General features: G+C 43.4%; 1 protein-coding gene across 1 annotated transcript in view; it reads left to right on the forward strand.

Annotated features, from left to right (window-relative positions):
* Positions 1-17,039, forward strand: part of COL6A2 (collagen type VI alpha 2 chain) — an 84,204-nt gene that overhangs the window by 63,830 nt on the left and 3,335 nt on the right. Inside the window, exons 25-27 of the mRNA XM_063116064.1 lie at positions 274-426; positions 3,357-3,809; positions 4,710-4,748. Coding sequence (XP_062972134.1) covers positions 274-426; positions 3,357-3,809; positions 4,710-4,748 — 645 coding nt within the window. The remainder of the gene's footprint in view (positions 1-273; positions 427-3,356; positions 3,810-4,709; positions 4,749-17,039) is intronic.

Consider the following 17,039-nt stretch of genomic DNA (forward strand, 5'->3'; position numbering starts at 1 on the left):
TACACACACACACACACACACTGCATTACAGCCTGCTCCATTCGTAGGGCTCGACCTTTTGTGTAGCATTTTCAGAAGGCTAGACTAGGGGCTGCTATAGAGAGGAGGTGGCAGAGAAGTCTGCTTCCAGTTGCATGTGCTTAAATCTGAATCCAACCCCAAATTGTAATGCTTTGTGATGCAATTAGCTCCAGAGCTCTCCAGGTTGGCATGGACCAATTTTATGGGGTTTGAATATGGGGTTTCTGATTGCTTTGTCTCTGGTTTCCATAGACTGTGAGAAGCGGTGTGGTCCCTTGGACATAGTCTTCATCATAGACAGTTCAGAGAGTATTGGCTACACCAATTTCTCTCTGGAAAAGAACTTTGTCATCAATGTGGTGAGCAGGCTTGGCTCCATTGCCAAGGATCCAAAATCTGAGACAGGTTAGTGGTCTGACTGAGAATCTGATTTCACAGTTCATCATTATCTCTAGCTATGATTATTTTGATATTTATATAATGGCACAATCCAATGTTTTTTAACTACCAGATGATTCCTAAAATTGGCCATTAAAAAGTTCTCCCTCTCTTCCCCAGTGAAGGAAAATCTCTTAGTTTCCTGATCTGTATGCTATATTGAGCATGTGCTGAATATTGATTTTAGGAAACTATTTGACACAGTAATCCCCCAAGACACATTATTCATGGCTCACCTTGAGATGGCGTGGAAGCCAGGAAACATGCTCCTTTGGAAATGGGGGCCATTCAGAGGCCTTGTTGTATATGTAATTTGCACACACATATTTCCAAAGTATTTTCTGATTCTGATAGTCATTGGCTGCATTTGATTATAAACAACCATAATGTGGATTAAAGCCAGCATTGAATTGTCTATTAGTTAATGGTGTGATTGATTGAGTGATTGAGTGATTGAGTGATTGATTGATTGATTGATTGAAACATCCCCCCCTCTCCCCCCTTCAGTCCTCCTGGTGGTACCCCATCAGCCATTGTGAGTTCTGCTGGCTGAATCAAAATGGTAGTTGTTGCTTTGATCGCTTTTGCCCGTGCACTCTGTAGTCGCCGAAAATAATCAATTGTGTGCGACAAAATTGTCAATGGAGCCCGTCAGACAACACGATAACCAATTGTTGTTCATTTAATCAACTCTGCATAGCATTGCTTATTTGCGTTGGTTTTTTCAGCCAAGTAACCAACCGTGAAAAAGTCCTGACAGACAACACAATAACCAACCATTGACTATTGGCTGATGTGGACAAATTCATCAGCTATAGGATAGCTTTATTTGTGCTAGCTGCAAGAAAAATAAGAAAAGCCTTTCTAAACCATACCACTGTCAAATCCTAAGGGATGGGGCAAGTTAAACAGAAGGAATGTTTTAAATCCTGATCATTTTATTATATTCTTGTATCAAATGTTTTTCTGCTGTTTTATACTAGTGTGCCTTGTGTTTGTATTGTGATGGCCATTGGCTATAAACAATAAAATCTTGAGATTGAGATATTTAACCCACCATTGGTTATCATGTCATCCAAACCCAGTCATTATGACCTATGGATGGGGCAGGATTTTATTCAGTTCCTATTTTGATAAGAACTTAACAAAAACTTACAAAAGAATATGTACAAAAATGCATATGTATTTTCTAGCTGATTTGTTATTTTTTAAAGCTGCAAACTGATGTGGAAACAAGACAGAATGTACTGAAGATGGGGAAAATGAGAGCCTGAAATAAATTGAAAGTGACACAATTCACCACCCCTTGACTTGTTAGGCAGCCTTCTCCCCTCATCCTTCTCCCCACCCCTTCTCCCCTCATCCAGCCCGCAACTATATGACAGTGGGATTGCTCCTTATTAAATATAAACCCAAATTTTCATTGATTCAAATGTAGGTAAAGAGCGTCACACTGCAGCAGCAACAGCGTTTTTTTTCCAGAATTTTTTTTTAGAGTGCAGTTATAAATGTGCACATGCGCGTTATCGCATATACAATGCTACAACACTATGGAGTAGAGATGGTGGAAACTATAAATTTTATATGCGGAGCTCCGCAGATTCATATGACAGAGAAACCAGGAGCGGGGGGGGGAGGAACGATGCAGGAGGATGCCCATTCCCTCCTCTTTGTTTTAATAAGCTTTCTCTGCAGAGAAAGAGAAAGAGAATTCAAACTAAAAACAGAGCGAAGGAACAAGGCAGCCAATTGGTGGGAAATCAGCCAATCATGTTGTCCTACCCTCAAAGCTCTTCCCAAATGTCAAAATGCAATTTAACTCCCCCAAAGACACATAACCATAACGCGGTGCAAATGCGGATGTGATCGAAAAGTCGTGGTTAATATTCATGCGCATTATCGCTTTAAAAACCCGGTGCTACGGTGAATGGACGGCTGTGTCATGTGTCTTGAAATGCGACTATGCGCATTTAAGTAAGGGTAAACAAGCTGTATAGACAAGTCCCCAGCCATCTGGCAATCCAGCAGGTTTGGGAGAGAGAAAGGGTTTTCAGTAACCCACACTGAGGTGTGATGCTAATTACAGGAGACTTGTCCTGCTGTTTCTTAACTTCTACAAACATCAGCACAAATAAAAGAAATCTGATTCTTCCTCAAGCCCTCTATGCGTGTCAGAGGTTCAATACAGAAATGGGTCTTAGAGCAGTAAAGCAGCAGTTTCTGCAGCTAAAACTCTCCCCACAGCCTGAGTTCGATCCCAGCAGAAGCTGGTTTCAGGCAGCCGGCTCAGGTCCACTCAGCCTTCCATCCTCCCTAGGTCGGTAAAATGAGTACCCAGTTAGCTGGAGGAAAAGTAATAACGGCCGGGGAAGGCAACGGCAAACCACCCCGCTATAAGGCCTGCCAAGAAAACGTCAGTGAAAGCTGGTGTCCCTCCAAGAGTCAGTAATGACTCCGTGCTTGCACAAGAGGTTCTTTTCCTTTCCTTCCTTGGGGAAAGGAAGTCAGACACAGGAGAGTGCCCTCTCATTTCTTATCTTTTCCAAACTCCAGCACAAGTGGGAGCTCAGTGGGGCTGTCCTGTTTGGCCTATTTCTTCCCAGAGGGCATTAGCCGTTGGCAGGAGGACTTGTGGGCAGCTGACCATCTCTTCTTTCAATTGCTAAACTTGCTGAATTAAAATATGGGTCTTTGTAAAAAAAAAAAAAAAGGCACCCTGTATATCTCTGTAAGTCTTCTAGGAACGTTTTGTTTCTTAGAAGGAAAAGGATTTGAAAACACTAGATCAATGCAGAAGGGATTGTGAATTTCAGCAGGTTGGCTACAGATCAATGTGTTGCATGCTCTGGGGAGGAAATGATCCAATAGAGTGTGATAGATAGATTATTTCCCTGCAGGTGCCCGTGTTGGAGTGGTGCAGTACAGCCACGAGGGAACATTTGAAGCCATCCAACTGAATGACAAACGCATTGACTCCCTTTCCAGTTTCAAAGAGGCAGTGAAGAAGTTGGAGTGGATTGCAGGGGGCACCTGGACCCTCTCTGCACTTCAGTTTGCCTACAATACGCTCATCAAAGAAAGCCGGAGAGAGAAAGCTCGAGTGTTTGCTGTGGTGGTGACTGATGGGCGCCATGACCCACGAGATAATGACTCCCACTTACAGGCCCTTTGTGGTGGGGATGTTATTGTCAATGCCATTGGGATTGGAGACATGTTCAACATGCCAGAGGAAGATGAGACCCTGCGCTCGATTGCCTGTGATGATAAACAGAGAGTCCAGAAAATGAAGTTGTTTACAGAGTTGGTGGCGGAAGAGTTCATTGACAGCATGGAGCATGAACTCTGTCCAGGTCTGTCAAGTTTGCCTCTGACGGGGCTGAGACAAGATAATTAGAATGTGATGTAATCTGCAAACTCAGTGGAAAGTCAGAGTTTTCATTTATCTTTTTTTTTTAAAAAAAAAAAAAAACATTTTATTTTGAGGTTTAGAGCTCAGTGGTTCTGTCCATAGCAAAGTGGTCAGTAATGGGCTGCATGGAACATTATGCTGAAGTGATAAAGGGAAGCACTCTTTCCCTAGAGGTGTCAGGCTGATGACAATATGTTCAAAAAGGACTTAAGCTGTAATAAAAAGGACAGGATATACATAAAACAAATACACAAAATCTCAATAAAATCCCAAGCCATGTGCCTCTGCCAGCTAAAATTCAGCATGAAGAAAACAGTGTTACAGTGTTGCAACCTGTCCTGGTGTCCCATACATATTAGGAGCACAATCATCCTATTTTGCATCAGCTGGTCTCTTGAATAGATTTCAAGGATGAGCCCATGTGGAGTGTCATACAGTAGTCAGAGGTTCAGAGTATATCAGTACGATATAAAGCCATTTTAGTACAGCCCCTTCTGCCTGCAGCCCTGAGGTCTCCTGTCTGTAGTGCAAGAAGTTTTCCTACCAGTGATGGGGAAAATACTGGGCCCATGTATCATTTTTCCTGAATGGTATAAAACAGATGGTTGTATGCTATTTTTATTAGAAAAAAGGCCTGTTGGGGAAAGTGTGAGGCATCCTCTTTTCTCTCCACTGCTGCATAACAGACTGTTGCATTGAAGTTAAAAAAAATATTAAAGTTTGAAGATATATTTTATCCTGTATTATTCCTAGTTTACTATAGTTTTGCATGGCACATTAGCAGCTACTACAAATGGTGGTTCTGCATAATTTTGATCTAACGTTTTCATTCTCATTTCAGATCCTCAGATTGTCTGCCCTGATCTACCCTGCCAAACAGGTAAAAACTGGAATAGCCTGTGCTATGATTCTCTCACATACCCCATTTACTGTGCAATATGAAAGAATACTGATTCAGTCAAACAATGGGAAGTTCTAGCCCAGGAAACAAAGAGGGGAGAGGGAGAAATAATTTTGACCAGAATCTTCATATACTTCCTTTCTAACATCATTGAATCATTTGTCTTTGTTCTACAGGTAGGTACATTTTTTGCATTACAGCTGTTCTGCTTTGCGTAGTTCTACCCATTTACACTAGAGGGTTGTATGCAAATGTTGCTGTCATTCCAAACCTTCTTTGAAACAGATGTTTGTGAGAGCAGCGCCTATTGGGTCTGATTGGTGAAGGGATGAGAACAAATTAGACACACAGGCATAACTTGATAATAAATTGGCCACAACTTTATTGACTCACTTGAATAGGCTTGGCAGCAGCATAGAGTGTGGATCCGGTAATTGGCCAGCCCGCCTGCTGACCGATTCCCCTTCCTGGCCCGCATGCCAGGGGCACTGGTGGTGGATAGTAGGGCCAGGGACACACCAAGGCATGGACCGCTAGTGTGAAACCCTTTCTACCACCCCAGGGGCACATCACAGTGTGGACCGCTAATGTGAACCCCTTTCCACCTCCCCGGATGTGGCCAGCTCGCAGCCTCCATGTTGGTCTGGTCTCGGCGACACGTCCCTGAGATCCCTCATGGGAATCCTCACTGTGGGGGAGCAGGGAAGCCAATCCCACTCCCCCTCACCAGTGGATCCAGCCCAATGCCTATCATGCCACAAGAGGTGGGGGAAGGGTGTCCCTTACCAACCCCGCCTCACCACCACACCTATTCAGGTTGCAGCCAATTCTAGACACTGTCAGATGTCTTCCAACCACAAGGGCTTGCACAAGGCACTGCATGGCCTTATTCATTTTTCCCCTGCCCACCTTGGCTGTCCGGGTCTTTGGTCACCTCCACACTTGTCTCTCAGGAGCTCCATCCAAGACTTGTCCATTCCTTGAAACCTTTTAACCTCCTGTGTATCATGCCAGGCCCGGAAATCCATGCTGAAGAGTTTTTGCTCCACAGCTATAAACAAATAACTTTTGTGATGAGAGGCCCTTTGTGGGCTGGTGTATGATCTGTTGGTAAATTCCACAACCGATTTTAATTTATTTATTTTATATCTATTTATTTAATCCACCATCATGCCCAGCTCAGTTGTGGCTGATCCAATTCTGAATTAATATAAGCTGAATTCATGAATAGCGAGGGCCAAGGAGCTGATACCGACCAATAGTACGCTCAGCAACCATACCACTAAGATTCCCATGCTGCCATTAGGTGGTGGAACTTGGCCCCTTGCTCTTTCCCCCATGGATTTACTCTTGGGAAAGTAAGCAATTGCTGAAGCCAGCAACTGCTATCCTGGAGCCGCATGGGAGGACCGCCTGACACTGAACCGGAGGCAGAACCAAGGAGAGATCTCACTCTCCTGGGCCTGCCTCTTTGGCCACACCCATCATCACGCTGATTGGCTCAGCATCCCCCTCCTGGGAAGGCGATGCTGCTGCTGGGTCTGTGCTGCTGCGGTGGCTGGACCACAGCACTGCCCTCCACCAGCCTTTCTCCCTTGGCTGCCGGCCAGCACGCCTCACAATTCACTGCTCCCCATTAAGCGGGGAACTAGGCCTGTCATAGTATAGGAACAGCTTTTAACAATCCAGTCCATGGGCCAGAGACTGACAGCAGGTAAACAAGCGTTTTCAGTAGAAACACTTGTGAAATGCACCACATTTATACAGAAGTAAGAAAGGTCATGTTGAGTAGCTACTGCACAAATGCTGGTTTTTAACATGGTGTGGGAGGCTCTGAGTCGTCGTCGTCATCATCATCTGATACCTGCATTTGAAACGGATCAGCACAAGGTGCTGCGACTGCCCTGTTTTCGTCAGCAAGGTCATAATGTGGGACTTGGACTCAGGATAAATCCACACAGAATAGTAGAAACTCATGCTAGGGTACTGTTTGTTTTTAGGTTTGGGACAAATCATTTGATAGTCCAGGAACAACTTTAGTCAGTTTTATAGCCCTTTGCTATCTGTGCCTCTCATATTGTGCAACACCAGTGAGCTCAACCATCTTGATCCCCCTGACATTCCCCTCATTATCAGCTGGAGCTAGTTATGTAGATGTCCATACTTATTGAATGAACCAAATTCTTGGAGCCCAGAAAAGCAAATGCTATTTGTGCTTTGGTTCTGAAGCTGAAATAGGGCAAGCCCAAAAATGCATCAAGGGTTATAAGCTTAGCACTGTGCAGTCAACACCGTAGACTTACTAAAAGTTCTTGGCTCATGACCAAGAAAAGAACCTGCCTTTTATAATTGACAGAAAGAATAGATAAGCTTGATCAGGTAAAAACCACGCTTAGCTTAGAAGGCAAGGGAGGAGAGTTAAGACAAGTATTTCAACTAATTCTGGGGGGGATCTACACATCGTCGTGAAGGCGCTTGCGTGCGCCTGCAGTGCGCCCCGAAACTCATAGTGTAGATCCTGCCCTATCCTGGCCAGAAGAGGAGGAGGCGGCCCCGCATCACCCCTCGCGGGGACGGGGCGAAAAGTTTCTGGGCTCGGCAGCTTCGCTGGGGAATCCGGCCATGTCCTTGCCGCCGCCCACCTCCCCGCCGGCCTCCTGCTGCCGGCGAAAGAGCCACCCGGGTCGGAGAGTTCGGCGGAAGAAGCCGCTGCCCCGCCTTCTTCCGCCGAGCTCTACGACCCGGGTGGCTCTTTCGCCGGCAGCAGGAGGCCGGCGGGGAGGTGGGCGGCGGCGGCGGCAAGGACGTGGCCCGATTCCCCAGCGAAGCCGCCGAGCCTGGAAACTTTTTGCCCCGTCCCCGCGAGGGGCAATGCAGGGCCGCCGCTGCCACCGCCACCTCCGCCTCTTCTGGCCAGGATAGGGCAGGATCTACACTATGAGTTTCAGGGCGCACTGCAGGCGCACGCAAGCGCCTTCACGACGATGTGTAGATCCCCCCCAGATGTGAAAAGTGCTGAGTTGCAATTACATTTTTGTATTTGGTTGGTGAGATCCCTGATCCCGGGATCCCCTGTGCGTCATCTGGATGCACAGGTGCGATCCCGGGTATCAGCTCAGGATAACCGCTGGTGTGTTAGATCGCATTGCTTATTTCTGTTCCCAATGACTAATTATTCATTTATAAATTATATATAGTGTTTGAATGGGTGAGGAAGAAAGATAAACTGTTTGTCCTGGTAGAACGGAATGCAGTGATGTGACTGTGTGATGTCTTCATACCAAGCAAATAGCATCAGGGCAGTTTTGCTTTGATTATCTCAATTTGTTCACAAGCAAAATTTGAAGTGAATCCCACATCAAAAATTAATTGCAGCAAAACCTCACTGCAAAAATTGCTGATGAAACTCTGCTATTCAGTCTCTCAAATAATCAAATTACCTGAACACCTAGGCCTAATCTACACCTGCAGCCCTTTTGCAATAGAACAGGGCTGCTTCCAAATTTTCCCAGCTTCCACGATCAGCACTCACGGGGCACATGCAACTGATGCTTACCGAGTGATCAGCTGTCCATCATGTGGCCCAGTAGGGATGACTTTGATATTATTCTGGAATAAATGGCTGGTGTAGAGAAGCCCTAATGGCCAGTAAACTATTGTGATGGAACATTGCTCTCTCTCTCTCTCTGAATGGGAAATCAGGGGATAATTTGAGCTGCTTAAGGGTTTCTTCTGTGAGTGAAGCATGTAGAAGAGGCAGTAACTATCCTTCCTATGATAACATTAGGTACTTGTTTAATAGCCTAAATCTTCATGGTTTTTCCACAGGAACTGAAAACAGGGGCAGTGTTTGAATGTTTAAGGGGCTAAGGAATGAGACTCTGCCATTGGTGAATGTGGACTTAGGCTGTGGGACACCATAGTAAAAAATAATTTATAATTATGACTAGTTCATTAGATTTAATTCAAATTTTAATTATAGTTAGCTGCTCTTACATTTTTCTTGATTTCTTACAATTTTACAAAATGTTTTAATGGACTTGGTGCCATGTGAATATTGTCAGTTGCTTATTGTGTGTTTCATAGTTCTGTTCCTTCTGTTGATATACTTATTAGTCCATTCATATAGTCAAGCAGAATACTTCTCCTTTCAAAATATTTTCAGCAATGAAAGTGAACACAGAACTGCAATTGTTGTGCTTGGAAGGAGCCAACAATTAATTCCTATTTCATTCATTCCGGAAAACCTAGCATCAAGATTAGGTCATAACTTAAACATTTCAACTACAAAATAACATTTCTTCTGACGTGCTGGTCTCAGGGTTTGGCGGAAAGTGTTCAGAAAATTCAGCGGGGGTGTGTGTGTGACAGGACGTAGGTGATTCCCTGTAAACCGCCCTTTCTGCCTATTGTACTGTCAGTACAAATAATAACAACTAGAATAGTTGTATGCCATAATTACTCCCATCCTTTCAAAGAGTAAGTACCTCTGCACACATTGAAATGATTTTTAAAATCCAGTAACCAAAAAGGAATAGTTCTACTGATTTTAATAGATCTAAATCAGACCTTTAGTGAGATATGCTTCTGTAATGTAAAGCATTCTTACCTTGACCCTTTCTACACCTAAGGATTATCCCAGGCAAATGGAGGGAATCGTCCCTGCCTGCTCCCGGGATCCCCTGTGTGTCATTTGGATGCACGGGGATGATCCCGGGATAATCCTGGGCAAAAAGGCAGGTGTAGAAAGGGCCTTTGAGTACTAACTTCTCTGCCCCATGTTAGCACTTTTCACTAAGGGCTCATCTACACCAGCAGGATATTCCACTATGAAAGTGGTATGAAAGCGGTATATAAAAGGCAGGAGCCCCACTACTGCTTTATAGTGGTACTGAAGTGCAGTACTTCAATACCGCTATAAAGCAGTAGTGTGGCTCCAGCCTTTTATATACCGCTTTCATAGTGCAATATCCTGCTTGGTGTAGATGAGCCCTAAGTGGCTAGTATTTTATCAATCTGACAAGGTCCTAGTCCTCACTGAAGTGATAAACCTGCATCTGAGCTATAGTAACTCAAACCGCAGAACTCACATAGACATGAGGGAGAATTTAGTTTGGTCTACATTTTGTGTTTCCCCGACTAATACGTGAATTGGAACATTGTTATCCTTCGGACTGCAGACTTCTCTGAACTTTGCAGCTCAGAAACTGCATATATTAGGGAAGGTTGTGTAGAGAAATGTGTATATTAAGAGAGATACAAAATGCCTGTGTTCAGGGAAAGTGTGTATGAAATGAAATGTGGTGTGTGTGTGTGTTTTACTTTAAACAGAATTGTAGTCTTGATGCAGAAATTGGATAGAATGGACTTATGAATAAATATATTGAAAACTGGCATGGGCAGGAAATAGACTGATGTATCCATTCCTAAACTCACATAATAGAATGTTATTCTATACAAAAGAAAAGCTTTCCACATAGAAAACTAGCACGCCAGGGAGAGGCATGCTAATTTTCCACATGGAGGGATTTTTCTTTGTACAGTCTAAATTGTTGTAGCTGAGACACAGAGTTATCACCTCAGTGAGAACTAGGAACACTATTTTCTGTCAGGCAATCTGGATTGAGGTCTGAAAAGCCAGTAAATGTGGCTCATACGCCTCCAGGCTCAGCCCTAGCTCCATCCAGGAGGCTTCCATTTTTAAAATCAAAGGCTGCCAATTGAATACCTGCATCATGCAAAACCAAAATGAATCAAAATCAGAGATCCATTTCATGCTAGAAAGCCCTGAAAATATTCTTTTGACACTCACTTGCAGATGGGAGGAACCCTGGGATCGAAAACCCAGTTATTTTCCGCCCTATGGAAGAGGGAGTCAAGATAACTTTTCCCAGCACCAAACCCATGATCGCCCAGTTCCTGAACTCCACGAGGGAGATCCAGGACCCCAGCATGTACACCCAGCTGGTGGCCACCTTGGCCTATACCGCCGAAAAAGCCAAGTTTGCCACTGGACATGAGCGGCAGGAATGGATGGATTTATTCATTGATACTTTTAAAATGGTGCACAGCGAGATTGTGGGTGATCCGGAGACTGTAATAGGCCTTTGCTGAAACTGTGCTACTGCTTCCAAGAATAGTAAGACTTGTTTCTGCCTACAAAGCATAAAGCTAGTCAGACCAGCCACTTTAGTTGTAGAAATCTCACTGGAACTCTCATTAATGCTAGGAGATTACTACAAGAGAAGCTTCTAGATTAGGAACATTCTAAAAAGTCTGTCTCAAGCGCTTTAGAGCTTTGCTGCCAGCCCTGTACACTGGTCCTTTGCCAGAGGATAAATCTAGCTAGCCGTTTTTAATAATAGAGGCTGCCTGAGTTTCTTCCCTAGACATCAGTTAGAGTTGATGAATTTACACATTCTCTAAACCAGCCTTCCCCAACCTATTGCACTCCAGTGTTTCAAAGTACAAACTCTATTTGTATGGTCAATGGGCTGGGATGATAGGCTTTGTAGTAAAAAATATGGACACCAGGTTAGGTGAAGGCTACTCTCAACAATCCAACCCAAGATAGGTGGGTGTAGAGGGGAATCTAAGAGAGAATTGCAACTGCCCTTGATCTTTCTAGAATGGGGTAAAATAGGGTGATAGCTGTGTGTTGCAGCCACATGATAGCTACATAAAGGCCCTACAACATGTACATGGCCATTGTAGCTTTTGGCCATGCTGTAAGCTAAGAAATACCAGCTGCACACACACACCTGTTTCACACTTCTCTGGATTTTGAAGTAAGTACAAAAGCATAGGAATGCTCAGTTTTTCCCACATACTCACAGAGGATTGGTTCTCCACACAGCATGTGGAACATTTCTAAACCTGTTTTGATCCTGAATCAATAGCATTGCCAGCATATGTGAATGCCAAAAACTGTTTTTTATGAGCTTACAACATAGTAATATGTTATTATGTATGTGTGTTCTTTTAGCTATTGACTGTCTGTAAATGTCTGTCTGTCTGTCTGTCTGTCTGTCTTTTAATTGCAAGGGGTTTCCTAGATATTCAAGGGAACAGTAATCCCTAAAAATGTTCCTTCCCTTGAATTCTAAAGGTAACAAAAGATGAACTTGAGTGGGAGTGTTTCTGACACACATTCTGTTCATTCCAAAGTGTTTGTTTTCAGAGAAGGTCTGTTCAAGCTATTGAACTTCATTGTAAGGCCCCCTGCTTCCTTTAGCACTCCTAAAGACAGAACTTCAATACAAGCCTCTCAGATCAATTGGCCACCTCTTGTAGCAACTGGACAAAACTAGAGCAGAAGAAACAGAAGGGAGCCTTCCCAAGGAAACCCGAGGACACCCATTGATATATGCTCTTTGTCCTTTGTCTTGTTCTTCTGTTTTGTTTGTGTTGTATATGTGGGGATTCCCTTTTTGCACATTTTCATTGTCCTCTTAGCTAGATAGTAATATCCATTGTCCCAGGGGAAAATTATTAATGTAAGCCAGTAACCCAATGACTGCATATTTAAATAAAAATACTGTAATATTTAATGCAAAAGGAAGATTTTTTAACCTTGTGATCAAGAATGACACATCCGGCCACCTTTTTATTTTAACTAACATCTATATGATGCCTGTGGGAGGGTCCACAGCCAGAACCAAACATGCCATAGAAGGCCAGGAAGAGAATTAAGCTAGCCATCAAACACACTTCTCTGCAGTGCAATATTTGCACCACTGTAACAGAAGCCATTTTAGGCAGCTAATCCATTCCCTTTGAAGAAATACTGAATTTGTAATATATTAGGTGGGGTGGAGGCAGTTAAAAATATATCAGCCTATTTTTTTTAAAAAAAAAACCTAGGCTCTGAACAATTGTACAATTTAATAATTGTATTTTAATCTTGTTTTATCATTTTTAGTCCTAAGACAATGTAAATGAGACAGAGTGTTTTCAGAAAACAGAAATTCAGAAATGCTTTTCTCCAAGCATTATTATTTTTATTTTGAGTCACCAAATGATAGGAAGCATCCAGAACTAGGCTGTCTGAAGGCAGTCCAGCAACCTGATTTCACCTGATTCCCAGCACTTGGGTGACTGTAAAATTCAATCTCAGCTGCCTGTCTCCAGTGTAAGAATTAGTGACATACATCTGCTAGTTAAGTAGAACCAAATTCTGAATACAGTTTCATTTTTGTGCAGGTCTCCCTTCCTCTATTCCAGCTAATCAATTCCAGTAAACAGAGGATTACTATAAAGACAGACTTCACACTAATTTTACCCTAACCAAAAATAACCCTCCCCGCTTTTGGGGGAGGCAGTGGCATCAAGATGCATGTCCCTATGTCACGGGGCAACACAGATTCTGCATATATGATTTCTGAAGCTTGCTGGATTATATTGCCTCTAGCTCTGAACATATATGGAACCACCCATAGGAATGAAATTGCCATCTATACTTTTAAAAAAATCTTCCTCTCATACTGGAGAAAAGGTTTGGACCTGCTTCTGTGACTATGGTCTAAGCTGGCTTACAGGATGCAATCAGCTATGCTTTGAGTAGATGTGTTATAGATAATTTATATTAAATAGAATATTGTGGGCATATAAAAGAGAGGGTTGACAATGTATCCCACACCTTGTATTGTATAAAGTACTTGAGAGAAAACAGTATTCCAATTAAAATATTGACGTGAAGAGATAAATGTACCTGGTCTGTGATGGTGTTTTCCCTCATGCCTCCAGTGTAAAAACAAAACAGTGTAGCTTTGTCAAAAGACAATGTGTGTTGTACGGTAACTTCCCCTACAATCAGTTAGTTAGAGATGTTGACCTAATCTGGCAGATTCAATTTCTTGGAGGGGATAGTATAGTTCCATTGATATCAATTATATTGAACCTTTCTTTTGTCTATCCAGTTTCAACATCTGGATGCACAAACACTTATACAAACAAGTGGGAGTCAGGAGGGGTTAAGAATGGAGAGATAGACCAAATGCACATCTGAGTGTGTATCCCTTTGAAAATGAACAATATCTATGTTTGGCTGTGCACTTTTTATATGGAATTTACATGGATATCAGTGGGTAGGAAGTAGGAAATCAGGAAACTCCATGAAAATAAACTGTTGAACACACATCAGAATCAGGTTTTTTTTTCTTGTTCTCTCTGAGTTTTTGCATTTTTATCTGTTGATTTTATATTGTAGTCAGGCCCAGAATGTTCAGATTCATAGTTTGTATGGAGCTGCTAAAGGCTTTTATTGTATGAAAATGAAGGAAACATTTTAAGGGGTATGAAATGAATTATCACGCATTTTTGACAAACTGTTTTCACATTGTTGGTTGTTTTATTATGTTCTTCATGGTTTTAATTTTTGTGAACCGCCCAGAGAGCTTCGGCTATTGGGCAGTATAAAAATGTAATAAATAAATAAATAAATAAATAAATAAATAAAATAAAGTGGCCAGTGGCATAGTGGGCCCAGGGCTCGCAGGGACACTGCACCAACACTTTTTATGAGCGGGGATGCTGACGTCATCTGCCTCCTCCCTCAGAATCCCCTGTTCCCTCTTAGGTTAGCTGCAATTCTTACAGTAGTTGTGGGGAGGAGTTTAATTTTCCCAGCAACAATAAATTGTTCCTTGCTGTAATGTAAAGTATTTGTGGGGTGACTTGGGCCACAGCTAGACCTAAGGTTTATCCTGGGATCACCCAGGGTTCACCCCTGCCTGAGCACTGGATCCCCTGTGTGCCACCTAGATGAACAGGTTTAACCCCTGGACGATCCAGGGATAAACCTTAGGTCTAGCTATGGCCTTGGACTTTATTGGGCAATTAAGACTCATTTGATTTTCAAAAAACAACAACAACTTGATCCTAGCAAATGAAAATTCCTAGAACTATGGATCAACAGAGCTGCCTGCAATTTGGGACTCTCCTTGGAGGTGTGGCTGTGGGGACTCCTGACGAGTGCCTGCACTTCAAAATATACCAATACAACACTGAAAGTGACAGGCTTCACACATCCCTGATAGTAGTTCAAAGTTAGAAATGATGGAATAAAGAGTAGCTATCTGGAAAAAAATCACTCTTGTTTACTTATAATATCATGAATACCATTGGCAGCAGCATAAGCACTTGCCCCCAAGTTTAACCTTGAAAAGGACTCAAAATGGACCTCAAAGATTAAGTAATTTATTAACTACCTGATCCTGATACACTGAGTTCAACAGTATATCTTGCATAGAAAGTATAGCTAGGATTGCAACCTTACAGTTATTAAGCTAAAATACATTCCGGATTATTCTCCATAAGGAATCATCAGGGTCTATCAGGAATCCAGCATCCAAGTTGAAGGAGTTGCCAGCATGTAGCCCAACAGGAACAGAGGGGGCTAGCATGGTCTGGGACAGGCAAATCAAGCCCTGAAAATGGCAGCCTGAAATCAGAAGGGTCAGAAGCTGTTAACATAATCTGGGGAGCAGGAAGCAAGAGTTTAGCCACACAGGGTCTTCTCTAATGAGGCAGATTGAAGAGCAGACTCTGAGGGTGGAATTTAAAAGCCCGTGTGGAGCTGGGCTGGCCCTTGGGAATAGCTGAGTGAGTCAGGGCTGGTCCTGCTGCCTAGATGGAATCCTTGAAGAACATAGTTCAATCTGAGGGGGTTGTGACCGAAATGTAGCCATGGTGGTGCAGCAGCTGAGAGGTGCCCAGGCATGGCTTCTTGGAAACCCTGCTTCAAAGTGCTGTGGACATTCTGCAGTTAGGCAGAACGTCAGGCTGTCACCTAAATATCCTTCAGTGCAGAGCAAAGAAGGTGTTGGGAGTTTTGAAAGTGTGGACCTTTTCAGGCATTAATTTCTCTACAGGTAAGTAAGCTCTCAATTCATAGGTGGATTTTCTTATGACTTTTTTCCAAGTTGCCTTTCCTTCAGGTTTCCCCCCCCCCCAAAAAAAAACAGTCCCCCCTCTTGTGCACAGGTTCCTTTATTGTATATGTCTATTGTATCTGAAGCTCAGAGCAAAATGAAGTTAAACATCTATATCTTTTCTCTGAGTTTCAAAAGATGCTTCCAACGTGATGCGTAAGTTGCTGTTAAAAATGCCGAATTAACACATAGCAACCATGTTAGTTGCACAATTTTCTAGTTTATAGCCATGAACTGTAGGAAGTTGGAGAATATGGAGCTAAGAGAAATCCATCCCATAATTAGCACAGCCTTTTCCCCATCTACTACCACTAGCTTGGCAAGACTTTTTATTGCTGCTCAGCTGACAGGAATAACGGCATATCAAGCTGGATGGTAAAATTGGCCTCTGCCTCTCCTGTTCCTTTTTCTGAGCGCTTCGAATAATTCTTTCTCTTTTTTACTTTCTTTATTTCTGCAGAAGCACAGCCAAAAAAACCAGTTTCTCTCCCCTTCCTTGGACTCCACAGCCTCCCAACAATTTCTCTTTGTGATAAACTGTGGTTCTGGGTGTGGTTCTGCTTCGGGGGGGAATCCGCACGTCGTACCGAGATCGCTTCTAAGCGACCCCAGTGCGGCGTGAAAGCAAGCTTGTAACTTGCCTTTTGAAGAGCCAACGAAGAGACGTCCTTCCTGCCGCCACCCGCCACCCAACTCCCTCCTCGCCGGCTGGGACGGAGAGCTCGGGGGAAGAAGGCGGAGTGGAGAGCTTCTTCCGCTCTCAACCCCGCCTTCTTCAGCCGAGCTCTCCTCGCCGGTTGGCGAGGAGGTCTGTGGGTGGCGGCGGCGGCGGGAAGGACGTCTCTTCGTCGGCTCTTCCAAAGGCCAGTTACACAATCGCTTTCACGCCGCACTGGGGTCGCTTAGAAGCGATCTCGGTACGACGTGCGGATTCCCCCCTGGACTATCTAGAAAGTCCTAGACGTGTGCTTGTCAGAGAGTTTATATCTAGAACATAGGAGTTTCTTGTTCTGTTCTGGAAAGTTTTCATATGTTGGCATGAACCCTTTCATTAGAAGGTATAAAATGACAAAGAACTAGCAATGTCATCCACAAGTATTTTAATAGTATTTATAACAGGAAAGCAAGACTCACTTGTTAACGGAAAGAAAATGTGGTCCAGAGAAAGACTTAGGACACAGGCAACCTGGTGCCCTCCCTTGAAGTTTTGGACTACAAGTCTCATCCACCCCAGCCAGCATGTCATGGTCAAGGATTATGGGAGTTGTAATCAAAACACCTGGAGGGAACCAGCTCGCCAACCCCTGGAAAAAGGCCTAGCTACATGTAATTTGAATAA

This window comes from Elgaria multicarinata, chromosome 2, assembly GCF_023053635.1.
Source record: "Elgaria multicarinata webbii isolate HBS135686 ecotype San Diego chromosome 2, rElgMul1.1.pri, whole genome shotgun sequence".
Lineage (NCBI taxonomy): Eukaryota > Metazoa > Chordata > Lepidosauria > Squamata > Anguidae > Elgaria > Elgaria multicarinata.